This window comes from Gallus gallus, chromosome 3, assembly GCF_016699485.2.
Source record: "Gallus gallus isolate bGalGal1 chromosome 3, bGalGal1.mat.broiler.GRCg7b, whole genome shotgun sequence".
NCBI classification, from domain to species: domain Eukaryota; kingdom Metazoa; phylum Chordata; class Aves; order Galliformes; family Phasianidae; genus Gallus; species Gallus gallus.
Genome location: NC_052534.1, coordinates 62,463,377 through 62,490,082, shown reverse-complemented (window position 1 = coordinate 62,490,082; position 26,706 = coordinate 62,463,377). Strand labels below are relative to the sequence as shown.

Genomic DNA, 26,706 nt, shown 5'->3' with positions numbered 1-26,706 from the left:
TGGGAAAGAAACATTCTTTTTTTAAAAGCCTCAAACTGTTGCCCTTGACCTCCACTGAAGATGAATGAAAGACAAGAGAAGAAACTTCAATTAAACAAATAGAAAAGTGATTTGCAGCCCATTTGCTGACAGCCACCTAACACTGTCTGGCAAACAGCTACCAGTCTGTGTAAGAAATCTGTTCGGTTAGGGAGGAAAGATGGCTACAGATGGAAGCGTTTGGATGGGGGGAGCCCAGCCAGGCGGTGACAGAGTGGCTTCCTCGGGAGTTCCAAGATCTGAAAGAAAACGATGTGCCAAAATATTATTTTCTATGCAAGCATGACAGGATTTTCAGCCATCTGCACCCCACTGTTCTCCTGAGAGACAGCAACCTTTGACATACCAGCTTTCACTAAAAGAAGAGGAATGGCTAATTTGATTTCTAAGCCATTAATAGTACTCTTTTCACAGAGCTGACGGTAAGTGTGACCTGTCATCTTTGCTTCCCCTGCTGCTTTGTATGTCTGTGGAAAACTGGAGCACAGAATTGGATGTTGCTGCTCACATTTCACTGGAGTTATCTCCAAAAGGCTCTGTGCAACCAGAACTAATAAGAGGAGAGATTTCTAAATCTCAGGCCAAATGCAGCCCTACAGGGATAGTGTCTGTCCTATAGGATAGCAGATAAATCCAGCACACAGTACTTTGGAAGGAATCACACATATTTACATGGGAACTGAATTTGATGCACAGTTTAAAAGTTCTCTCATGAGAATTGTGTATTGAAATCTACAGAAATCAAAAGTGGTTTGTTTTGTTTTGTTTTGTTTTGTTTTCTGTGTGGGGATGGGCAGATTTTGCAAGTAAGGCTGTACAAATAGGCTCTGTTGTTCACATAAAAAGAAGCAAGTCTACTCCATTGCAACTTTAAATCTTTAACGACTTAGCCACATATTGGTAATTATATTTCAAAATATCATTTTTTCTTCTGTTCTTCAGTGGGACAGAGCAAGAAATGTTACAATGAAAGCATTTCTGAGCCCAGGTTATTCAACAGAAGGTCTGTAAGTAATCTGAACCCTCAGCAATGACTTACTTTCTGCTCTTTCATTTTCTTTTCCAGCTCACCCACCAAGGATAGGTCAGTGTCAGCTATCATCCTGAACATATTTTTGAAGGGTTGGAAAGGAAAAAGGATGCTATAACAATACAAGATCTACTGGTAAAATGCAGGAAACTGAGTCCAGTGTTTTAATAATCCATACATGATTATTAGGGAACTCCCAGATGGGTCTCGCTGGAACAAGCATATTGCAACAAAACTTTCCAGCACTTGCATTCGATGTCTTAGAGTGTACAAACCTAAATGTTTGTGGTTTTTTTTTCAGATGATTTATCATTGCTAATATCTGCGCTATCTGAAAACCACTCTGTGTAGATAGTTACTGTGCTGGCAAATAGAAAAGCATGAACAAAAGAGGAAGAAAGAAGAAGGGAATGAAGCCACCAAAGGAACTATATGTCAGTGATGCAAGTTAGTGCTGTTCTTCAGATCCATTACTGGGAGCTGTGGTAAAAGCACTGACTAATTACCTTGGAGCATAACTAGATGAGTGTGTATTTAAAATGTCAACAGTGTTGGCACTCTGTCTCTGCTGAGGTTTCCACTGTGGCTATGCCTTGAGTTGTAACAGTTGACAGTAACCATGAGGCAATATCAGAGGACAAGAGCATAGGTTTCTCAAATAAGCTTCCAATAACAATTTGAGAAGTCATGAGGTTCAACAAAGCCAAGTACAAGGTCTTGCATTTGGGTTGTAGCAACCATCACTAGCAGTACAAGCTGCGGGACAAAAGGTTAGAGCAGAGCCCTGCTGAAGAGGACCTGGGGGTACTGGTGGATGAGAAGCTGCACATGAGCCAACAATGTGCCCTCACAGCCCAGAAAGCCAACCGTATCCTGGGCTGCATGAAAAGAAGTGTGCTCAGCAGATCAAGAGAGGTAATACTGCCCCTCTGCTCTGTGTTGGTGAGGCCTCACCAGGAATACTGAGTCCAGATGTGGAGTCCTCAGTACAGGAGAGAAACACAGATCTGTTAGAGTGCATCCAAAGCAGGACTACAAAATACCTCTGGGCAACCTGTTCTAGTGCCACACCACTCTCACTGTAAGAAATTTCTTACATCCAACCTAAATCTACCCTCTTTAAGTTTAAAACCATTTCATGTTGTCCTATCACAACAGACTACTAGAGTCCATCCCCTTCTTTCTTGTAGCTCCCCTTTAAATACTGAAAGACCACTATCAGGTCACCTCGTATCCTCTCTTTTCCAGGCTGAACAGCCCCAGGAATCTCAGCCTGTCCTCACGGGGGAGGTGTTTCATCCCTTGCATCATTTTTGTGGCCCTCTTCTGGACATGCTCCAACAGGTCCATGTCTCTCCTGTATTGAGGACTCCACATCTGGAGTCCTCTGCTTATTTACTCAGAACATATAAGTCCTGACACTCTTTACAGAGGGTATCAGGAATCAGAGTAACACTAGACATCCTCATCAGCCAACTTTGATGACATAGCCCAGCACGTACACATTTAAACTTAGCTACATGTTCAGGGCGTTCAGTTACTAATTGCTTCATATGTTTGTCTCTTATGCCCACCAGCCTCAGCTACAATTTAGCTATTTCCCCAGCTGAACAATGCTAATGACTTTGAAAAGCAGTTATGTGGAAGATAAATTCCAATTAGTAGGTAATAAAAAACCTTGATCTAAAATGTGGTAGGGCGTATCTTTTTAAAGTTTGAACTACTTATACAACTGGCAGCTGTATCTGCTCAGCGTACAGGGAAGGCGACTCCCTCACACAGCCAATGCTAGCATTTCACAGCATGCCGTGTTTACGGATACTCTGAGAGAGAATTACGAGAGCAGATTAGAAGCACTTTCTGAGAAGTTGGTGCAGGTCAGCAAGAGCGTTAATTAAATCTGGTAGGAGGTTTCAGTAGCAGAAATTCCACTTGACGGGCACAAATCATTGCCACTTTCCCAGCAAACTGTTGAAATGCTCTCTGCCACTACAGGCGGACCCTAAATCATTTAACATGCTAAGAATTTTAGGATACAACCTTGGACCCTCCATTCTTGAAAAAAAAAAAAAAAAGAAAAAAAAAAGCCAGTCCATTCTCTACATTTTGGAGACTGAGAGAACTTCCAGGCATAATTTCTTTATAGGCCAGCATTAGTTTAGCTTTTTTTGTTGGTCATTGTATTTTTCAGTCTTCTTATTCTGGCCACAGAATTGGTTGCTGATCGTATTTAAGATATTGGCTCCCATTTTCTGGTTTAGAGTCGTATTCCAACCAAAGACAGAAATTAGTGTTTAGCTCAGGGGAGGTTGAGGCATTCGTAACATTTGCAAAGAGAGGACCAAAATGAATCAAGGGACATAGCAAAAATTCCACCTGTGCTAGGGAGCAGTCCTTGGAGGAAAACAGTGTAATGAAGAGGGCAAATTCACAATGTAGGAGTTGTTTCTCCCCCTTTTTCTCCACTCAAATAAATGAGTTGCCAGGAATATAGGGGCCAGGCAGTATCTGTACGAACAGTTCTGTTGCCCTGGCTCAAGGAATGATTGGAAAAGTAACGGGAGCTCTAAAAAAAGCATATTCTTAGAAACCACGTCATCTGAACAGATGCAGTGCTGTTAAAGTTCACTGGATAAACTAGGTTTTATTTTCTACGGCATCTCTTTAAATACGGTAACAAGAAGTCAGCAGGTTCATGGGTACGTACCCACTGGAATGTTTTTCTGAGCATTAATAACCGCACAGCTTGAGGTTCCAGCTATGCAGGCCAAAATAAACATAAAACAGTTTTTTTGTTTCAATCTTGCACATTACCTCTGGGAATTACGTTGAAACTTCCTGTTTTCCTCCCTATCTACCATGATTTTCACAGCCTACAAATGCAAGCTAGGGAAGAGCTTCAAGGGAATTACAGTTGGAAGGAAACCAAGAAACAAGAAATCAACTTGAGAGTAATGCAAATGGCTTGAAAAACCTGCCTGTGACATACATGCAGGGAAGGAATCTTGTGAAAAGGAAACCATTCATCCCCGATCCCATTCTGAAGTGAATGTACTGAGCAGTGAGGTCCACTTGGTGAACCTCAGCACAAACCTGCCCTCCAGCAGCTCCTGGATCCTCACAACCCCCTCCACCACTTTCTGGGGCTGTGTTCATGGACAGAAACCAAAATGTTGTCTCTGCTCAGGGATTTTAAATGGAGCTGGAAACAGTCTCATTTTGCTGAAGAGTGGTACTTCTCCATGTATAAATACTTTAATTAGGCTTTGGCTGCTGTTAATTTGCTTCCTCTTTGTCCGTGCATGTTCTCTGTTACTTTCTTTGCCCCCACATCAGCACAGGGGAAGAAGAGCCCCCAGCGCTGGGAGTGCCCATTAATGATTTTGTAAAGATTAGATTTCCACACTGTCAAAAAACTATGACCATGTTGAACAGAACCCTTGGTCTACTATTTCACAGCAATCCAGAGTTGATAGTGGGGGACAGCTGAATGACTAAATGTTTCTTCATGTACAAAGATCCAACCTGACTGCTCTTCAGAGGCTGCTGCTTTGCTGTGTGGCAGGTCCCGATGTCTGCAAAATAACTTAAATTCCACTGACAACCTGCTGAATATATCCACTCAACCAGCATAAAAGTTGAAATACTCTTTGCTTTATTTCCTCATTAAACAGGAGGAAACACAATTTTTCACCAGCAGTGAAAACATGTCTCATGCTCACAGGAAATTTAAGAGGGATTTGGTCTAAAAAACAATAATTGCCATCTTTCCCTACAGTATATAAACCTCATGAGTATCTATAAATCTGCTCCACTTTTTGGGGCCCAATTCAGTAGTAAACTAGGGCACTCATTTACGACCCATTTTCTATTATTAGAAATAAACCATTTTTGCATTAGTAACTGATACCAGAGACTGATGCTGTGATAACAGGAAAGACAAGATATTGACATTCAGTGCAGTAAAAACAGGTGCACAGAAAGCTTTTTTATTTTTTTTTCAGGTTCTGGGAAGCAGATGGTCATTATGCCATTATAAATAAATGCCAAAAACTGTTAGGTAGAGTTTTTTTTTCTGCACATCATGTTTTTTACCCATGTTTCAAGGCTTCTTTTAATCATGAGAGCAATTATATATCCCGTAAAAATTCCTAATGCAAGGGACTTCTAAAAAGCATTGATTAACAAGGCCACACCAGGCCTGTGTTAATAAGCACTTTCAAAACGTATTATCGTAGAAAACATGCCTATGGTTTTATAATTAATAGTACCTAATTATTAATTCCTACCAATGCTACAGGTGCAGGGGGCTAGAAGTTCTGAATCCTACCCTCCCTGCCCCCCTCTAAATCATTCCCACATTACTCTGCTTGAGCAAATAAATAGAAAGCAGCAAAGTGCCATTTCACTTCTACTGCAGTCTGACTTTTCAGCAGATCATTGTGAATTTGAGTCAGGCCCACGCCTCCAGAACAATGAGGTAAACACCAAATGATGGCATTTAAGACTGAACAAGTTGATGTGCTTGGCGTGCTGTTTAGTGCTAGACCTTCTCCACCCACCCACACATCGTGACTGCACATGAGTGCAAGAAAATTAGAGCATCTCCTTTTAAATGTACGTGCATCTCTCTCAAGGGCCCTCCCTGGAAGACCTGCCAGCACACGATGTGTTTCATGTGTTGCTGCTGCTGACAAGGGATCCCAGCTATTCAAATCTCACAGTGCTAGTCTCTTTCACACCCTGCTCCTGTGGCCATCCTAGCTTCTCATTCCACCAATTCCACATTACAGCTGTGCATCCTTCCCTCTTTTTACATCCACATGTGGTCAAGGATGAGTTAATGGGCAGGATTTCTTCTTCATGTGTTGCCACATTTTCTCCTCCTGTTTTTTTCCAGTTCCCCTTGGCATCTACTCACTGTCTAATAGCCTTGTTCAGCTTGGTGTTACCAAAACCTGGGCTGGATAGATTTGTCCTGATCATTTCATGTCTCTTCATTCTCCCCAAAGCCTGTATACTCACAAGCAGTTAAAGGATTAAAAGAATGTGTATGAAAATTTTGGTCTTCACTTTTAACTGTGTCTCCCAGAACTTCTGTTAATGGTTGTTCCCCTCTATGACAGTCCTAGTCCTGCTGGAAGCAGTGCTTTTGTGGGGCATCCAATTGGCAGCTCTTCCCCAGGAAGCAAGGTGTGTGCCAAGGAGCACGGCTGGGCAAGGCTGAGAAGCTGTCTTAGACCTCTTTTCTCACTGCAGAGGCCTCCAACAAGGACCATGTGACAGGCGGCCCTGAATGTATTGGCACTGCAGGAGGTGGAGGCCAGAACAGAGCAGGAAAGTTTCTCTGCCACACAGAACCCCTTGGACATCTCTCTCCCAGACTGTAAACCACCAGTCAACAGTGTCTTGGAGACTTATGCCCTGCTCATGTATTTTTAAAATCAGCCATCCTTGTCTCTTTTGAGATGATTTTATTCACAGTAACAATGATCTAGTAGTTTCTAAACCCTTTCCTATGGGCCCTGAAGGGGAAATAAAGTTGAGCACTATCCTGGCTATGGAGAGGCCAGAGATCACAAAGCAGAGATCTCAATATTAAGAACAAGGGAGACTGATGGGACTGTGGTCATCTCTGAGGATGCTCAGTTGGAAAAGACAGGTGAGTAGATAATGATGTTGTACTAGTATAAACTACTTAACAGATTACTCTGATTTTTGGTAAAGCTGCAGCAATGCGGACAAACCAACCAAATTTGGACAGATCTTTCTGGAACAAAAGGTGGGTCTGCATTGTTGTCTGCAGACTTGCTGTTTCTGCCTGGAGAATATCTTTGCCAGCTTGACTGAATTAAAATACAGCACTACCAAGGAACTCAGAGTTCCAAGGAAGCTTATGTCCTTGGCTCAGATGGAGTTACTTTTCTTTGCAGAGGCTCATATGCTGCCGTGTTTGGGATTTGTGCTGAAAACAGTGGTGATAACACACTGATGTTTTAGCTGCTGCTCAGCAGTGCTTACAGTAAGCCAAGGACTGTTCAGCTTCTCATGCTGCCCTGCCAGCGAGGAGCTGGGGGTGCATGCACAAGGAGCTGGCAAGGGGCACAGCCAGGATGCTGCTTGTAATCAGGAAGACAAATGTCAGCGGCTTGTTGTGCTATAAGGCATAAAAAGATATATACAAACCAGATTTAAGAACAAACAAAAAACAAAACAAAACAAAACAAAAAAACACAAAACAAAACAAAATCCCAAACCCAGAATTTTCAGCTTTCCGTGTTTCTCCAGATCAGAAATAAATACAAGTCTCACTTTTCTCATTCCTCTGATTTTTCTGCTGACATATGCATTGCAGACTGGATTCAACACGCTCATCAAATTTTAAAGGAGCTTCATTACAAAGAAAACGACCGCAGAGTCCTATTGATATGCACACTCTGGGAACCTCATCTATGAAGCTTCGAGCTTCTTTGACTTTACTGCTTAAAACCAGATAGAACAATAATAGGACAGCGATGTGTCAGATCGCATTTATTCAGGACCTGCTTGGCTTTAAACCTTTTCTTTTTTCTTTTTTTACTTGTGTTAGAAAAAGCTGCACAATTCAATTAGGATTTGACCATACCAGTACTGATGCCACAGGCATAACCTGCATTCCCTCAGGAAGTACAACCACTCCTCCGCTGAGAAGCCTGCTGCACATTAGCACAATGGTTTGTGGGTTGCTGAAAGCTTTTAAATCACACAGGTTCAAAGTAAAAGTGTATGCGTGGGGGAAAAAGAAAGAAATGTTACTCCCCCCAAATCATAAAAGACTCCATCTGAAGTACATAGCATAATTCAGCTCTCACCTCTGCATCCGCTCAGGCCTTACCCAGCCATCCCCTGCACTCGGCCTCCTCCTCCTCTCCCTCCCCGCCACGTACCAGGTTTAACCCGCTCCTCGCACCCCACATCCCGCTTCCCTCCTCCAGCTGACCACCAGTACTGCACACACACTATTTGGCTGCTCTGCAGGGATATAGCAGCCATCTTTGTGGGAAGGAGACGCGGGGGCAGCCATTTTGTGGGTGCTGTCACAACATGGTGACCATCTTGGATCATGGCAAATGGGCAAGCAGGCCACTCTTCCATCATCCTCGGGGTCAAAACACCCAGAGGACATCCTCTACTGGGAAAGGATGCTTTCATTCTCTCACAGATCTCATGTTCGGAGGGCAAGCTCATTGGATAAAGTTTGAATAAAGTATTTCAGAATGTGCTGGAGAATAACAACACTGGTAGTCACACAGCTACAAAACAAGAGAAGGCACCAGGTGTGATGCAGAACAAGAGAAGAAAAGCATAAATACCTAACACAGTGAACAAATTTACCTTCTTAACACTCATCTATGACTGACACCACACTGTAGATGGTAGAAACAGGAGAGAGGGATATGGTTCAGAAAACAAAGTGACCGGACAGAGCTTTAGTTCTTAAGGATATTACTCGAGATCCCAGAAATTACCCTTGCTGGAGACTATGTGAAGGGGAAAACTATGGTTTGAGAGTGTGAGGACTTCCAGAGTAATCAGATTAATCTCCCAGCTCTACTTGGCACCAGTTTGGAAGGAGAGGAGATGGGAGATGAGCAGGTTGCAGGCTGAAGGCATCAAATGGAAGTTTTGCTTTTCCATCCTTTGTGAGATGTCACAATAGTTTGTGACAACCCTTTAGCACATTTAAAATGCACAAATAAATATGAACCAGTTTAGTAACTTTTTTTGTGTGTGTGTCTGTGTTTCAGCATTTTAATATTTGTATACAGTAAATTTCTCAAAAAATAAGCCTAAAGCACTGTTTTTGCAACTAAACTAGTGGCTGGCTTTTCAGATATCCAGAGTGCCCAGCCAACATCACTGCCTGCAAAGGACGCTCTTGGAAACAGATCAAAAAGAGGAGGGGAAGAGAGGAACAAAACAGATTGTGGAACCAGATTCTGATTTCTGATTATTTGATCCCAACACAGTCACAACACACCCAGAAGTTGGTGACAGGAAGCTCTGAATAGTACAAAATAGCTCCCAGCTCTCTTCTGTCCGCAGAGCAACATTGCTGCTTTCTTGTTTGCAAAATGAGCAGTGTTCTCTCCTGTATCTGGAGGCTGCTGAGTTGGGAAAGAGTACATCAGCACATTAATTCTTTGGCAGAACAAGGAGTTGCATCAAGGGCAATGCTACACAGTGTTTCAGATGGGCCTCCATCCCACACACAACAGCAGCTGCTACGGGACTGTGCAGCTACTCCTCTGAAGCTTGCTCCCATTACATCTCTTCATCCATTAAGCCAGACAATGACAAAAAGCCCCCAACAGACCAGAAATTTTAGTGGTGTGACATGACAAGAAGTTAAATGCTGTGTGTTTTCTGTCTTTATTATAAGAATGCAGGTAGCAAGCATGGTTTGTTACAGGTTCCTGAGGTTTTCGAGCTTCAGGAAATTTTAAACATGGAAAATGAGGCCAACAGGGAGAGATAGCATGGCTTTGCTTTCTATACTCCACTTGCTCAGTAATTCTGCCACTGGGCCTGTGAAAGCTGCAATCTGCTTCTTTGCAGAGACAAAGGTTTAAGTACTGTGAACAAGAGACAGGCAATGGTTTCACCTATTTTTTCCAAGTTAGCTAAAATATAGCATACTTACTAGATGTTATCTATTTTTCTATGTCTATATAATGTTTATTGACTAAATGCTATATTAATTAGGGGCATATGGAGGTTTCCCTTCATACTTCAACTTAGATGAAGTAGAATGAAGCAGATGAAGTAGAATGTGGCCATTCCTTGATGGATCTGAAAAGTGGGGGAAGAGCTGCTGGAAGAGAGAGGTGAGGGCTTAAACCTAACTCACAGTGTTTGCCATCCATCCGCCTCATCTCTGATTGGCTGATTTGACCATGAGAATGCATACTGAATTCACATACATATGTTTAGCATAAAGGAAATGTCTTTGCTGACTTGCTGAGTAAAGATTGCTTTCAGTAATTCCTACGCTATGATTTTTTATAGCAAAGCCGAGTAGAAGTATTTTAAATAAATGCTATGAAAAAAAAAAACCTATGCTATCTGTTGCTTTAAAATGTACATTGAAATTAATTTAAATGCATAAAAATTGTTCTAGAGTGTGATTATACTTAAAAATACCTCAGTGCATAGAAAAATTCTGCTATCATTTCAATGTTGAGGATTGTGAGACATAAAAGACAGGAATTCCTAACAGAAGGGAATGAAAATCACCAAAGGATTCATCTGTTCTCAACCAGCGTTCTACCATACATCATCCGCTTCTGAGCCGTGCAATACGTCACTCCCACGAGCAAATGAGATTTTGGAGCTCCCTCTGCTGGACTCAATTACCTTCCCTACATTCATCTACGGAAGAAACTAAACCCACGATCTTTTCAGTAATGAAGTGCACGTTTCACATGTTATAGCAAGAGATAAAAAAGAGTATTTTTCCTCTGCAAAGGCATGTCAGCCAGTACTGCTTTCTCCACAACTGGAAAATATCACAAGTGGGGGTTGAGGATTTCCTGTACTATCCATGGGATTTCTTTTGCAAATTTTCCTTTTTCTTTTTCTTTTCTTTCTTTTAGTTTTTTTTTAATAAAAATCCGTATCTGTAGAAGAGCTTTTGTTTTTTATCTTGTTTCCCTTTTTTTTTTCTCTCTACAAAACCAATCGGGACTCCATAAATTACTGTTTAAAAATGAAAAGGGACATTCTCAATAATACTGCTGCAGAAACAGGCCTTAAGAGTGGTGTCACATACTGTATTACTCCTGACGTGCAGCAGAGCCAACTCAGTTACAATGAATTTGTGTCTAGCAATGTATCTGTAAGTGTAATTAGGCAGTGCCTCAATTGCCTGGTTTATTTCTTGGTGCCCTGCAAGGCTGACGTGTTGCAAAGAGAGCTGGGGGCACACCAGAAGGGTCACAGCTTGGCAGGAAGCTGTTTCAAACAGCTACCCAAGGATGGGACAAAGCATGCTGGAGAAGGAAATCTCTTTCTCTAACAACAATAAAGTACCTTAAACTCCTTCTTCAAGCAAGTCTTTTGTCACTTTTTGTCACCTCTGCTCCTCCTCTTCAAGCTTTTCTCTTTCAAACAGGCAAGGCTGCCGCCCTTGGCTTCTCCAGTGTATATCTGCTGTTCTGCTCATAGTACAGCATACTACATTGACTGCCCAGCCAGGCGAGTGAGGAACATATTTGGCACAGCTCACTGGCAAGCCTTCATACACACGCCTTCACCGAGATGTCTAAAGAAGATGTGTTCCAGATCCAGCATTCACAAGTTGCACGTGGAGTCATTTATATACATATATTTGTAAGCATTCTATTCATCTATAATGGCTGTAAGCTCATAGTAGGAGAGGCAAAAAGTGAAAGAGCATTCTGTGGGATGTGTGTGGGGATGCTTTCATGCTTTCAGGAAGCTGAGCTACTCCAGTGAACAGAGCTCTATAAAAGTAAGAGACTGAGGTTGTGAGGTCAGCACAGAAGAAGGTGAAAAATGAGGAGGAATGGGGCCAGTGAGAAGGAATAGGGAGCAGAAGAGAAAAGGATGTGAGACAGCCCAACATCACAGGCTGTGAAGAAGGGCACCTCTGCAGGGACAAAGAATGAGTGAAGCCACATCTGACTATTTTTTTTCTGAGAGCTCCCCCTCCTCAGCATCAGTCTACACAGAAAGGAGCATTAGAACTCACCTCTTAAACATTTTTCTAAACAGGCAAAAGAGGCGTCTGATGCTTTTCAGCTTCTTCTTACTTTTCATCTTTCAGTCCCATAAGTGCAAGTTCTCCTTTTGTTAGGTTTAAATGCTTTGCTGAAAATCTTAGGCTCTATATAATAACTCTTGGTCATTAAAATCATTCACTGCTGTCTTCTCAATATTGTCCATATCAGCAGGGCTAACCCTATGCCAGCAGCTGCAAATAAAGAGTGTGGAATAAGTCAGTACAGTACTAAACAGGCCACATTCCACTATAATTATTACATTAGACTGTTGGATTTAGAATGTTATTTTAGTGACATCAGTTCTTTCAATATGAGATCATGTCTGATAAATTCATCTAACTTTATTTAGTTTACTCTGTTCAAAAAGAATAGTAATAGGGATGTAGCCTCCAGGACAGCTGTTAAGAAACCAGTATTTATTTTCTGGGTGCTGTTACTTGACAGAAGATAAACAGAATGGTAATATCACCATGTGAGGTTAGGGGTCAACATCCACCAATCCTAGGAATTTCATCCTCTCATCCTCTCTCCCTCTTTACGTATAAAAGGCAAGTGAAATACACGAGTATTAAATACAGCATGTTACAGAAGAGAGAGATCTGATAGGGAGAGCAGAACAAATAAACTGGGTCAGAAGAGAAAAGAGTGCTCTTCCTTTTATTCAGTACCTATTCTCCCTGGAGTTCGATGGCTTACTGACCAACAATTGCTTCATGTCTTCGGGGTATCGTTTCCAGGCTGCTGAGCTGGTTTGTGGGTCTGTATTATCCTACTTTTGGCTTTATATTACCCTACTTGTGGTGTTTTTTTTTCTTTTTTTCTTTTTTTAATAATGTTGAGGGAGGAGGGAGATTCTTGACAGCTGCTTTCTCATCAGAACTGCCATGTTATGGGAAGGATGCCTCATTGTCAAGTTCTACTGACGCTGTTAACTATGCAAATCCCTAACAGATGAATTGAGGCAAATAGGGATTGCACAGTTCAGTAGTAGATACCGTTGTTGTTATGTCTCGAGGGTAGCTTCCTGTTAACCATATTAGATAAAAACAATTAAAGTCGATTTCCTTCTTACCACCAGTTCCCTTTCTGCTTTGCAAACACCTGGAAGAAAGGAGTGCCTACTTGGACAGCATTTATTGACTATCAGAAATGAGCATTATACAGAGAGAGTGTGACAGTTCATGACAACAGTTCATTTAGAGAGCTGATGGTGATTGTTAATATTTCAGCAGCTTCTGTCTGATTGCAAGTCTTGAGCAACTATACAGTCTGGAACATGTTTTGGAAGAACATAAAGCAGAGCTTACCTTGGGCAGGTTATTAACCTACAAGAAACAGAGACAGCCCTTGTCCTCTTCATTTTGACAGTGTTTACCCTCACACTGATGCTTTAAGAAACATACAGTTCCAAGAAGCTGTGAGTATATAGAGCAAAACACCTATTTTTACTCCAGCTGTATTTTTACATCAAGTCCCCAGTGCTTATTGTTTCAGGGTGTGTAAGCTACACAATGCCATCTAAAAATAAGCACATATGCAGTTTTTAATACTAGAAAATAAATTGACTCGCTTCATGCAGAAAAAGCACATCATTCTGTTCAGGCTTTAAAACTAAACCTAGCTGCTTTGGGGCACTTTTCCTTTCTAGTGCATTTATCACAAGCTCACCTCTATTCTCCTCAGACCTCTCCCCAAAACACCAGCTTTGTCACCAGAACGTTCTGCAACCTGACCCAACAGTGAAGGCACAAACTTTTTCAGATCCCAGGATGCTCATGAACCAATTAATGACAATTTTACGAGCCAAAAGGCTCCAACTGAAGTCACTTTTATCTCAATGGGCTTACCACACTTCAGTCTTACCAGGTTGGGAAAGCATGTCATTGTTGAGCCTCGAACTTCCATCTCCCAAAAGCAATAAATTACATGGTTGTGTCAGTGATTGTATAAGAGTAAGTTGAGGACAAATATCATTAACCAAGATCTCTTTGTGAGGAAGTGCTTTAATCCCTATGTTGCAAAAGAACAATATGGCTCTTTTTCTGTCTGTGGGAAGAAAGGTGAGCTGGTGCCCTGTGCGCATACTGATAACCTAAAATCCTAAAATTCCCAATGTATGTAGGCTCTGGACCTGGTATGCTTTGCAGCAAACCTGCTCTCTCTCCTTATTTCACAGATGAGTTCCTGCCAGAATCTTGCAGTGCTGCCTTCTGGGGTGGGCATCCAGATTCCTTCCATGGAAGCAAGCCCACAGCCTAATGAGAAGGATGGTGCACGTGAAAACCTAATCAGGACAAAGACAAAATGCCTTGGGGCAAGCACCCAGACCCAGGAGCTAGGAGGTGCTCCCACATGCCACAGTTCAGCACAGTTGCAGGTACCTAACTCAGATCTGCACCAAACAGCAGCCAGAGTTAGCGATCTCAATGCTTGCAAAATACCCCTCTCTGCAGCTTTTGCTTGGCCTCATAACTCAGATAATGCAATTATTACTGTAAGTCTGACTGCCACTTCGTTTTCTGCATGTATTTCACTATACTGGTTTTGATTAATTTAAAGCCTGGTGTCTGCTCCTGCTCCATCCTAGAAAACAGATGCTCCAGTTCCAAAAACAGACAGCTAAATTTAGTAAACATTTAATGCTCATCTCCTGCACAATTTAAACTGACACACTGACCTAATTAGCATTTTGGCGTCACAAACACTCAGCCTAGGGAGGGTGGCTGTTCTGTGGTGGTATTAGGAACCAGATAGTTTTTGTGCTGTTTGCCTGCCTTTATCATCTCAAATACAACAGCTAAGAGGATCCAACAGTGATAGTTTGGATGAAGAGGCAAAATGAGAATGGAATGAGAGTCCTGCCAGCAATAGTTTGGGAACCTTTGGGTTCATTGAACAAACGTTTTTTACTTAATTTAAGGTTAACTGATACAAATGTAGCATATTTAGAAGAATAAATATTGTATTGGGATTTTTTTTTTTTAAACAGCTTATTATGTTTACATTAAAGCCCTAAACTTTCTTAATAAACTAAGCAAGATGTTCTCTTGAATTCATCTTTTAAAATTAGAGTCTGATGAGAACAAAGCTGAGGAACTGTGGACAGTTCATCATAAAGCAGGACCAAAGGAGTGCAAATGTGGCCACTTTTGGAAGCACGCTACCTTTGTCGTAAGTTGGAAGTAAATGCATATGATGCAGGGGAGTTGGCAATGCCACTCTAAAGATCAGGGAAACTGAAGAGACCAAAATCTCCATAAGGTCTTTTTAGTAGCTACAGCTTACCACTGGTATTATGGGATTGGTCAAAGCTGTTTGCTTATAGTTTTGAAATATTTGTGCATTGCCATCACTAAGAGAGAATAAGAATAAAATATTTTCCACCTTTTCACACAGAGAGTCTCTCTCAACAATACTGAAGAAGCAAGAGTTTTCAGGAGCATTCAGCTCAAACCTGGTTTTCTACCAATTAAGGTAACGTCAATCAGTTTAATGCTTACACCAAAGCATAAGCATGCTATTGAGGAAAGGCTGGGAGGTCCCAAAGCCATCCCTGCTTGGACACCGCTGACAATAATCTTGCATTTGTGCAGCTGCCCCGATTATACACTGTGCTGATTTCCCTGCAGCTCCTTTTGCTAAAGGAAAGAATTAAAGGCAGAAACAGTCTATGATTACTTTTAGTGAAGTGATCTGAAAGGACACCAACAGGCCCATTCCACGACCATGTTGTGGTTTTCAGTCTGGGACTTTGACAGTGATTTCCAGTAACATTTGTCCTTGCCAGGACAAATTCTTCCCCTGAGCTGAGGACACTGCAGTGCCAAAAGGGTCTGAGTCTCAGTCCACGCCAGGGAGGACTCTGAGACATATTGGATTTGTTCAATGCCGACCTGCTCATGAGGAAAGCACTCCATAGCCACCTCCAAGTTTTGTGTCCCTTTACGTGTTCTAGCACCCATCATAGAATCATAGACTCACAGAATCATCTAGGTTGGAAAAGAACTTTAAGATCACCAAGCTCAACCATCAACCTGACATACAGCATGCAATCACTAAGCCATGTCCCTTAGTACCATGTCCACATCTTGAGGCTGTTTCCTTGTGACCTACCATTTGTCACCCAGGAAAAGAGACCGACATCCTTCTTGCTGCAACCCCCTCTCAGGCAGTTTCAGAGCACGATAAAGTCACCCCTCAGCCTCTTCTCTGGACTAAACAACCCCAATCCCTCAGTTGCTCCTTGTAACACTTATTTTTGAATCCCTTCACCAGCTTCATTGCTCTTCTCTGCACATGTTTGAGCAACTCAACATTCCCCCAGTAGTGAAGGGCCCAAAGCTGAATACACTAATTGAGGTGCAGCCTAATCGTGTTAGAACTAATTCTAAAATTAATAGAGCATGTATTGACACAAGCCAAGGCACCTTATTGGGATATCACGTCTTAGTTTGAAAAAGGCCATTTAATGTCGCATTTTGGCTCTTCATTGTTTCTTCTTTGTAGGTGATAAGGGCCACAGTGCAGATGCACAATATAATATGAAAATCTTAGCATGTTATTTTCTAAGTAGAAGATCTTACTATTACACCAGGATTAGTTCTTTGGTAACCAGTAGTATTACAAAGACCTTCTAAATTATATGATGAGCGTGTCAGAAAACTACTCCTACCCAAAGAAATGTGACATCGTATTGCTGTTGTGATTCCCGGGGCCAGGGGAGAAGCAGTGCAGGCAGCCGTGGTGTTCAGCGACCGAGCACAGAGCAACAACCGCCTCCCAAAGACATCTCACTCTGCAAAGCAAAGAATTCAGACTTAGGAGCTCCCTCTGCTGGTTCTGCACAAACTTTCACTCCAAAGTGCTTTCCCTTCTCCCCGCCTGCTGATGATCACTTCAACAACTATTGCACGTATCGTATCAAAAAGGAGAAATACCAGTGCATTGCTTATGAGGGCATCTAGCTGGGATAACTGATATTACACTGGAAAAAACCTGTCATTCTCTTAAACAGGGAAGAAAAGGCTTCTGCTAAGTCTAGTTTACTGGACTTGCATAGTGCACGCAGAGGGATGTTCACTAGAAGCACATCCCCTTATTGCCCCATGGATTGCTGATATGCACTCATATCACTGCTCTAACATGCGTTGGTCTGCTGTACCTGGTATAAACAAAATACACATGAAGAGACACTGTGAAAACACTGCAAAATAGCTCAAGCACATAACACTAAGAATCTAGGAATAGGTCTTTATACTCATTCTTCATACATCCTGCATGTTACATGGCCTAGAACTTCCCTCATTTTCACTCAAAGTATTTTCCTTCTATTTCCCTGTACGTAAGTGGCATTATAGAAGTGAGTTTGCTGTCCTAAGCGGAAGTCAGGCTCAACACACCACGCCATGCAGGCACACTGGGATTTCAGGTGTGAAAGCTAAAAAGCAGCCAAACGAATGAGAGAGAATAGGCATAGGAAGCAGTGCATGATCAAGGTATTGTTCAAGTTCTTTTTCATTCTCCCCTGCAAAAGTTGAAGTTTTCTGCTCCAACTGTTGTATAATTAATTTACAAATAGCTTTGGCTTTAAAGTGTAAAATTTCATACAGCTCAAATGTCTTCTGAATAGATTAGGGGCACCTGAAAATAGATGCTGGAACTTTTCTACCTCATTTTGTGTAGCTATCACACCCTTTTCAAGTTAAGCTGCAAAAAATCCAATCAGCATGAATTCTGGACACGAAAGACTCAAACAGTGGTGTACATCCCTCCATGAGGCTAATAAAATGCTGATGGGAGAGCCACCATGAAATTACAGGAATGGCCGATTAAATAAAGCTAGAACTTAGTGGAACAATATCACTCCACGTAAAAGCACAAAAGATCACAGCACCTCTTAGGAGTGATTAGAGATGGAACTTTTCGACATGTGAACAATGTAATTCACATTTTTTTACATCATTGCAATAGTAAATAAATAAATAAAAATAATAAAAACAAAATCTCTGGTATTTTCTCTGTGTTCACTGAAAGAATGGTGCATTTTTAATTCCAGTTTGCTGGAATAACAGGTTTCTTGTAGAAGCCCAGAAGGTACTTAGTTCAGAGTACTGAAAACTGGATAAGGGACTCGGAGCCACATGCTGCTGAGCTGAACCCAGTGAAGGTCATCAGAAGTCATCCTACTAAATTCATTGGAAATGGTCTTTACAATTCTTGAAGAAACTGAGGTGACCCAGGAGTGATTTGAAACTTTTCAACCTTCCTAACGTTTTGTAGTTTATTTTCAATGATTTTGGCTCCTGTCTTTGCTATTGATTTAAACAAGAAAAAGACTTGTTAGTAACATTAAAGGCTAGCTATAGAATGGAATAGTCAATCATAAATATTCAGAAATTGTAAACTAGACATCATACAACTTATTTTTCACTCTTAAAAACATTAACTTGCCAAAGCTTAGGTGTAGTTTCTCCTACCCCTGGCTAAAAAAGTAGACTAGATGCCTCTCAGCATTTCCTCTGGTGCAAAGCTTATTAAAAACATTTTATTTATCTTCTAGCTTTTAGCCATCATTTCACATTTCTGAGCTTTGGCATCATTATCTGCAGGCATTGCTCAGAATGAAAACAGAGACTGCTTACATCAGTGCGGCACTTGGGATTTGAGAAAGGAGTGGCAACACTGCCACTGTGATCCACAGTGCAGAGGACCCACACACAACTGTTCTGAGCAGTGCAATGCTGATCCAGATCCACCAGCTCTGCTGAAGCACATCACTCAGTACTCACACCAATGTATAAATGCCTACTACCCTAATTCCTTTCACCCCTGAACACTCTCCCCGTTGAATTTTGGAGCTTAGTGGGGCGTGGCCCTAACAGCTGAGGGCAATCTGTGCTCTGAAAGAGTCTCTTAAAATACCACTCTAGTGCATGGACACCATTCACACCTTCATACATAAAGCCAGGCATTCTTACACCTTCACTAGAGAGAAATAGAGTAAAGCTGCCAACCTTTCAGTATACAGTGGGTGTGAAGCTGCCTGCTCCCCTGGTCTAGATCCTTACCTCCAGAGCACCAAGGTGGGCTAGTATCAGAACCACAGGCGCAGCTGCTTCAAGAGCTGACTCATCTCTCTTGTGCTGAAGGTGTTGCTTCTATCCTGTGTGGTTTTGACAGATGAGCAATGGTTTGTGGAAGTAGGTGCCTTGAGACTGAAGGATAGTGAACGGAGATGGGAAAAGGCAAATGGCACTTCTGGAAATTAGTGGTACGCTTACCTAATGACTGGCAGTGAAAACGAAGCAACACATGAATGCCACTGAATGTGGAAGACAATCATACCTGAGAATTTGCAGCTTCCACCACTCCTGACAACCTGCTTTCAACTGCTGTTAAGTGTGGAGTTATGATGCTGACAGTAGCAACAGGCTGATGTGGGACCTGGTTGCTGAGAGTCAGAACGTGACCAACTCCTGAGCAGACACAGTCACTTCAATTTGCTGTAGGAGCTTTCCTGGTGGGGGCTTCTTCAAACACGTCTTGATTTCCCTTTTCACATAATCCTGTTGTAGCTCTCTCATGACTGTTGAATTGGAATTAAGAAATGTTGCTGGTCGAAACTTGACTACCCCAAAAGTTATCTTTTCCTAAGCTGCACTGTGGAAATATATTTTACTTGCGTAAGAATATTGACATGATTATGCAATACGTATACGTTATGCACGTTATTGTATTTATTCTGTGAATAATTGTTTGCAGTTGTAAATATACACACTTTTTCAGAAGAATCAAACCTGCTAGACGTATTTTCAGTCTTTTTTCTAAAATAGTCATACTCTTTACTTGGAAAAGGACAATGTTAGTCCTTGGAACTTTTAACATTCTTCTGCCTAGCAGGAAGGAAAGCATTGATAAGCCAGGGAATATCAGATATCAGAGGGAGATGACATAATTAACATTCATTATTAATGAATCTATTGCCTCATTCACATGAAATACTGAACACTTAATACCCTGTTTACCTCATCTTCCCATCAATGAATACATTCCCTCTGTGACGCTACATGTCTTCACTTGGGAGATCTGTTCAAGTTGAATCCATTAACTAGAAGTTTCAGTTCTGCTTAGGTTGACCTTGCTTTGCCTTTGGCTTTAGTTCACCGTATAATTCTGGTGCACATCACATTATGATATGTAACACAGTAATGTACATATTTGATGACAACCACGGCACTCAAATAACTGTTGTGACATTAACATGAGCAACGAGCAAACTCAGCCATGCAGGGTATTTTTTTTCTGCTTAGTAGTTATTTAGAACTAAAAGCAGCACATAAACAGGATAAAACTAGCTGGCAGCACAAGAATGTGTTAGCAGAGTAGATGATACCCATGGCACATACAATCTTTTTTTGTTTGTCTTCTGGCACATTTTTTTTTTGCATTGTATCTAATATTTTCATGATGCTGGGAAGGAATTCAAGGCTGTTTTTAAAGATATTTACATGGCAAGTGATTCCTATTACAGATTGTTTTGTGAGCTTAAGAACTGAGTATCAGCCCCAGAATTGCTTTAAATAACAAGGGTAATAATTCCCATGGGAGTACCAAGGAGGACTCCACTGGTGTTGCTGGACCAGGCAGTGACAGCAGTTCTGAGCTGCAGAAAAAAGCAGCAGTGAGGGCCTGGAAGGAAGGGGGTGAGGTGAGGAGGAAGCTACGAGTGGCAAGTGTCCAGGGGAGGAGGAATGGAAGCAGCAGCAGTCACGGTCTGTGTCTCGTACAGCATTACCATCTCCAGCAAAACCAGGCTAGTCACGTGCCACAGATTTCTACTTGTAAGTGCTGTAAGATCCTGAGTGTTAAATACCCACATACCATGCTGCCTGCAGGATGAATTTCAGGTAATACTGAAGGATTGAAACTGATCATTAAAAGTAATTTAATAGCGTAACAGTTTAAGTTAAGAGAAGTCAAAATCATTATAAGAAAATTGGATTGAAAAACAGGTGCTTTCTCTTGTATTGCCTTCACATAAACATCTGTGAACAGCACTGTCTGCCTTAGGCAACACCTTTTCAATGATGCCTACAATAGCTGGGTGACAAACACTAGAATGCTGTATGTATAGCATGTTGAGACTCCTCTGCAAGTGAAGCGATCAGTAATTGAAAATAGAGTGAAGATGAAATTAAAAACATTATTTAAAAGATTAAAAAAAATAAAGATATGGCAACGCCAGGTAAAGACGACAGCAGAGGTCTGGAAATAACTGCTAAGAGAGACAAGGCAGACCTTTCTGAAAGCTGACTATGATGTCCCTGTACCTCCCCTTTGCTTCTAACTGGAAAGCACAGATGTCAAAGTGATATTAAAAACCAGCGACCTCAGAGCCACTGGAGTTTGCACTGCCCTTTCTTGATTCATTTTGGCTTGCTTTTCCAATTTCTCATGTCACACTAAGGGAGAAGCAAATTCCTCAGATCCCAAAAACTCTGCTCAATAATAAACATCTCCATTTTATAAAGTTATACGCTGATTACTTCGAGAGACAATTTTCTCTTTACTGATTTAATATTGTCTCTCAGAAATGATTAACCATTAGAATACTGTAAAAAATGATAGGATTCAGTATGCTTAAATTCTGCAGGATTTTTGGATTTAGATGCCTAAAACACACCCGAACAGCAGACAGCGGCCCAGTCATGCTCTTCCCAGGGCTGCCTAACTTTGTCAACAATTAAAATGTCTGAACTGATCTAGAATTCTCTCAGGCATTATCAGATTTGTTCTGATATGCTCAAAGGTGTCGACTTTCAATCTATTGAAGAGAGGTGCTAAAATGCAAAAATGGTCTTAGGTTCTCATAAATCCTCAGCAAGAATGGGAGTGAACGAGCATTACCTTCTTGCTTTCTCTACCTCTAGAATACAAGGTGTTTCATTAGTAAGGAAAGCAGCTCTCTGCATTACAAAGCATCTCAGTTTTTCAAAAAATACAGCTACCCTAATTCACTATGTAGTTATCCTGGCCCTCAGGCAGATTTTACAGTGCAACAAATTTGGTATTAGCAGGCTATAAAGATAAGAACCTTCTCAAACACAACATGAGCATGGAGAACATGAAGAAAAATCTAACCTTGACCATAAATGCAGTTTTGTGCCATTTTGATTCTACTGATTTCAACAGGGATCTGATTTCCAGCGCAGAGAGAGAAGAAAGTCAAGCAGCCTCCCACAGAAGTACGCACGCAGTTCTTCGGAGCAACTCTTAACATTATTTTATATATCAAATTATTCTAGATGAGGAAAGTGTCATTAATGTCAATAGCATTAGAATTAGAATTCTGATTTCTGATTCAAGATTTCTGGATTCTTGATTGAGTACCGTATCCTGTAGGAAACATTTAGTTTTCAAGGGCAATACAGTCATGAGTGCAGAGCACCTAAACCCCATATCCGTGGGAAGGAGCAGGACTGGGTGGCTCTGTGCTCTGGGGGAGAGGTGAATGAAGTTGACTTCTTTTGATTCCAGCAGAGTACCACTATACCATCAGTATGGACAATCATGTCTCTGTCATTTTCTCAAACTCCTAGCAGTAAGTCACCCACTGTAATTACTGTTTTCATGATTTCACTGCATCACACTGAAATACTTGGGCCTTATCACTCCCCCTAATTTCCTGAAATTTTACACTATTTTAATTCACCTAGTTTCAAGGGAGCTACTGCTAATTTTAAACAAATCAAGAAAAATAAGACCTTCTTTGTGCTAGCAAGCCTCTCAAAGGATTTACTGTGCCATAAGCAACCATTTCATTCTCTGTTTACCTTGTAGGTAATAACAAGAATATTCTGTGGAGAATTCAAACACAAAAGAAACATACCTGACAAGTCACTGAAGGAAATTCAAGGCTTGCCTCTCTCTGTAAACATGTAATACACTAGTAGATTAATTTCCCATCAGACAAATGAATGACATAGGATGCAGCATGCCACAGAAGATAAACCGCATACCAGATGTAGAAAAACACTAATCATAATTTAAATAGTCAATTAAACATTTTCTGGGGCACGATCAAGTTGTGCTAGGATAACTATTCACCATGAAGCTAGGTCTGAAGTGTAGTTTATATGCCAGGGCTTAACACCTGCATTAAAGTTACTCTGATTACCCAGGAGTTCCAGTTACCTGAAATTTGTTCTCTCTGCCATGAAGAGTTGTCTGTTTATTACAGAATTGGGTTTTGATAAAATGACCCAGAATACAAACATCTGAAAACCAGTGTATTTAAAACTGAAATGAAATAATAATAATAATAAAAAAACCAAAATCACAAATAAAAAGTCCTAGATACATGTCTTCAACATTAGAAGTGTGATAAGGAGCACAGTAGCCAGACATGTAGCAAAGTTGTCATGATATTGATAATACTGGAATATTCAGCACAGCATGATGATAAATCACAATATATCACTATGCTGAATACAAACCTATACAGGGAAACAAAACATAATGACATAGCTTTAGCATCATCATTTCTCCAAAGCAGCACAGTCACTCAAAAGGACAATCTGTATCACACACAGTTCCAACTACTACATGAAAAAAAGGACCCAATTAAACTTGCTCTTCTGCTAATGTCGCTGTACTCTGGATATATGAAACATATGAGTATTTGGGTTAAATCAGATCATTCAGAACAGTCAATCGACATTAGCATTCTTGGGAAGAGTTTAGAAAATGAAAAGTCACGTAAGGCCTGTAGTATTCACAACCTTTGGCTCATGTAAAGTATACAGCCCTTAAAGTATGTTCATTGGTATCAACAGGCATCCAAGACGACTTATTTTTAAATGCTTTAGTAACCTATGGAGACTGCTGATACAATTAACAGAAGGATGTAGATTTAGAAAAGCTATGTGTTAAGTAATTTGGAGGATATACATGTTACAAACTAGGATTTTTCCTAACCTCTTAATCCCAGTCAAAATCTAATGTAGCATCATCCAGCTCTGCTATTGAGAAGAGAGATTTTCGGGTGACCACACTGTCTTTACTTGCATTTCCCAGTGCAAAACTCTTCCTTTTGTTAGGATTGCTCACATGCACCTTCAGCAATGGGCTGTGGCTTTCCTTGTTGTTAGTGTCAGTCTTGATAGTTGGTGGCGCTTCTGATTTTGAGTCAGGACGTGACGCAAAGCAGAACTTGGAGAGGTTTTCTAATGTGCTGGAGCACACCCTCACTGTGCTTGGACCACCAAGCTTCTCCTCTCCCTCCCTTCTTTTTTCAGTGGGTGGAGGTGACACAACATCAAGGGTGACATCAGAATGTATCAGTGCATTTCCTCCCATCTCTTTCCCTAAGGCCTGACTCAGTTGCTCTTCATTCCCTTTACTACCAATGGATTGCTTTTCCAAACCCTTTCTTCCTAAGCAAGTCAGTGTCATCTTGCGTTTCTCAGGTGGGCAGCAATCTTTTTGCAGCTGCTCTCCCTGGGGCTGCTCTCCCGGCTTAACAGTATTTTCACTTGGAAAAAGGGGAAATTCTGCGTTTTTCTTCTCAGAAGAATCATCAAGTTTTGTCCTTGGTCTGAAAGAAAATTTAGCTAGTTTAGCTGCTGGAGGACTTTCACCGTCAGTAATTTCTGGCTCATGGGAACTTACTGCCTTTGCTTCCTTCTCTGCTTGACCTTTACTTCGTTTTCTCATGGAAATTACTGCATGTTTTACTGCTGCAGATGCACTATTACTTTCATCTCCAACTACTGAGTCTGTATCACTTGAAAGATCCAGCAGCCCTGATACAGGTAATACTGAGGGAAGAGCATTTGCTTCAGAGTTCTGTGTACTTGTAAAGAATCTATGTGATTTCTCTGTGTGCAGCCTCTGCAGGCTTTTAGAAACCCGTTGTGTAATAACTGACTCCTGCACACTGGCACTTGCTGATGTTGGGTCTTGAATGTTTGCTTCTGAAGAAAAACATTTGCGCTCCTCAGTCCTTTTGCTGCTTATCTCAGAAACTTTGTCTTGCTCCAAAGGAGCACACAGAGTAACAGTTCTTAGTGACCCTCTCATTCCATCTTCCTTCCTCGGGACTGAAGAATTTCCTTCCTCTGAACAGGAGGACTTAGACATGGTTTTTAAAGCCATATTATCTGGAGATGTCTTGGGCAATGGAGATGTCTTCCAAAAAGTTTCTTCAGCATCAGTGTTTCTGTCTTCCAGTCTGTCAAACCATCCCAGGCTGCCATCATCACTTCTCTTGTTAAGTCTACTCAAGCGTTTTGTACTTATGTTATTACCAGGCGTTGGGTTGCGTAAGGCTTCTGGGTGTTTATCCCCTTCACAATTGCTTTTGGGCAAAGAAGGCTGTGGATAGGAGTTAATCTTTTGTTGATCTGAAGGTTCTGACTGAGACTTTTGCTTTGACTCAAATGTATTTTTGTTCAAGCATCCTGTAATAGTACTGAAACTTGTCTCTTCAGGCTGTAATTGGCAGTAAGTTTCCTTTTGTAATCTGTAGAATGAAAAAGAAAAAAAAAGAAGCAGTAATCAGTTATTTTTCAGGTTTTCTTCCTTTATTGTCCTAATGATATTTAGTATGTATGAATGGTGAAAAGCTACAAATAACGTTCAAGTATCTGAATAATTCAGTTTCACGTATAGCTCTCCAGAAGCTGGTGTTGCAGTCTAAGCTCATTTTGATCTCTCAGCACCTTCTGCATTAAGTGGCAGAATTCAGAATTCTTCTATTACATGAGAGAAAACACTGTATTTGAGAGAAAATGCTATATTGGCACGTATTTTTAAAAACCATTCTTTCAATTATTTACGAATAGGCCTATTTTGATAGAACACACTTAAAGATTTTGATGAAAAGTTACAGAAATGACCTGATTCACCAAGATGTGCTGAAAGATGTATGCTTGTTTTATCCAAATGTGGTTTAGGGGAAATACATTGGACAAGTCTTCTAATATAGAATGGATTGTTTTAGAGGACATTCATTAAGTATTCTCTAAGCTGCTTAAGAGGGTGGAAGAAGAAATCACCTTAATTTGCAGTACAAGGGATTCAGTGAGATGTGGAGAAAACCTTCATGAGTATTAGAATGGAGCAATAATGGAACCAGACTACCCAAAAGCAATGGGAAATCCCCTTTGCTAGGGAGACTGAGAAGAAGATAACAGAAGTCCCTGACAGAAAGGTCAACTGCAGATCCGATCCTACCTTTGTAGGACCCATCCCACACTGTATTTCAATAATCCTTTATAAACACTTGTTTCTTAGAACAAGCTTTTTTCTGCCTATTGGAGATACCTTACTTTTAATCTCCTTTTATTGCCACTGTGCTTAAGATGTCCCTACTAAAAAAGTCTGAAAAACATCTGAATGAAAAAATGTGTTATCCCACTTGTTCTTATTCCCTTAGCTTTAATAATATTAATCATTTGTATTCCTTTAACAACAAGAAAGTACAAGTTTCTTTAAAGCCTGATCTCATTTCAGGAAACAAATATTATTTTTTGTATTTACTTTGTATTTATTTCCCACCAATCACAGTGTCCTCCTCTCAGTCCCAGTGAGTTAAAGGCTCTCCATCAGTATCAGAAAATAGACTTTCCAGAGGTTACTGCAGTGAATTGATAACTAGAGAAAAAACTGAAAATTTGTGTGTAAAAATAGAAAAATCCCCCGAAAGAAGTTTGATTTAGAATTCTATTTTTCATTAAAACAACGGCATGAATCATGAGCTCAACACAAAAGAAGGCATAAAAAATATAAAGCAGATCTGCTGTTTTTCACCAAGCAAGTAACAAAATGTTTTATACAATCACATGTTCAGAT

General features: G+C 40.9%; 1 protein-coding gene across 2 annotated transcripts in view; it reads right to left on the bottom strand.

Annotated features, from left to right (window-relative positions):
- Nucleotides 1–23,128: 23,128 nt before the first annotated feature.
- MCM9 (minichromosome maintenance 9 homologous recombination repair factor) overlaps nt 23,129–26,706 on the bottom strand; it is a 58,900-nt gene continuing 55,322 nt past the window's right edge. For both annotated transcript variants that reach the window (NM_001398197.1, XM_040696681.2), the window contains exon 13: nt 23,129–25,375. In NM_001398197.1, the coding sequence (NP_001385126.1) occupies nt 23,833–25,375 (1,543 nt within the window). In that variant the 3' untranslated portion in view covers nt 23,129–23,832. The remainder of the gene's footprint in view (nt 25,376–26,706) is intronic.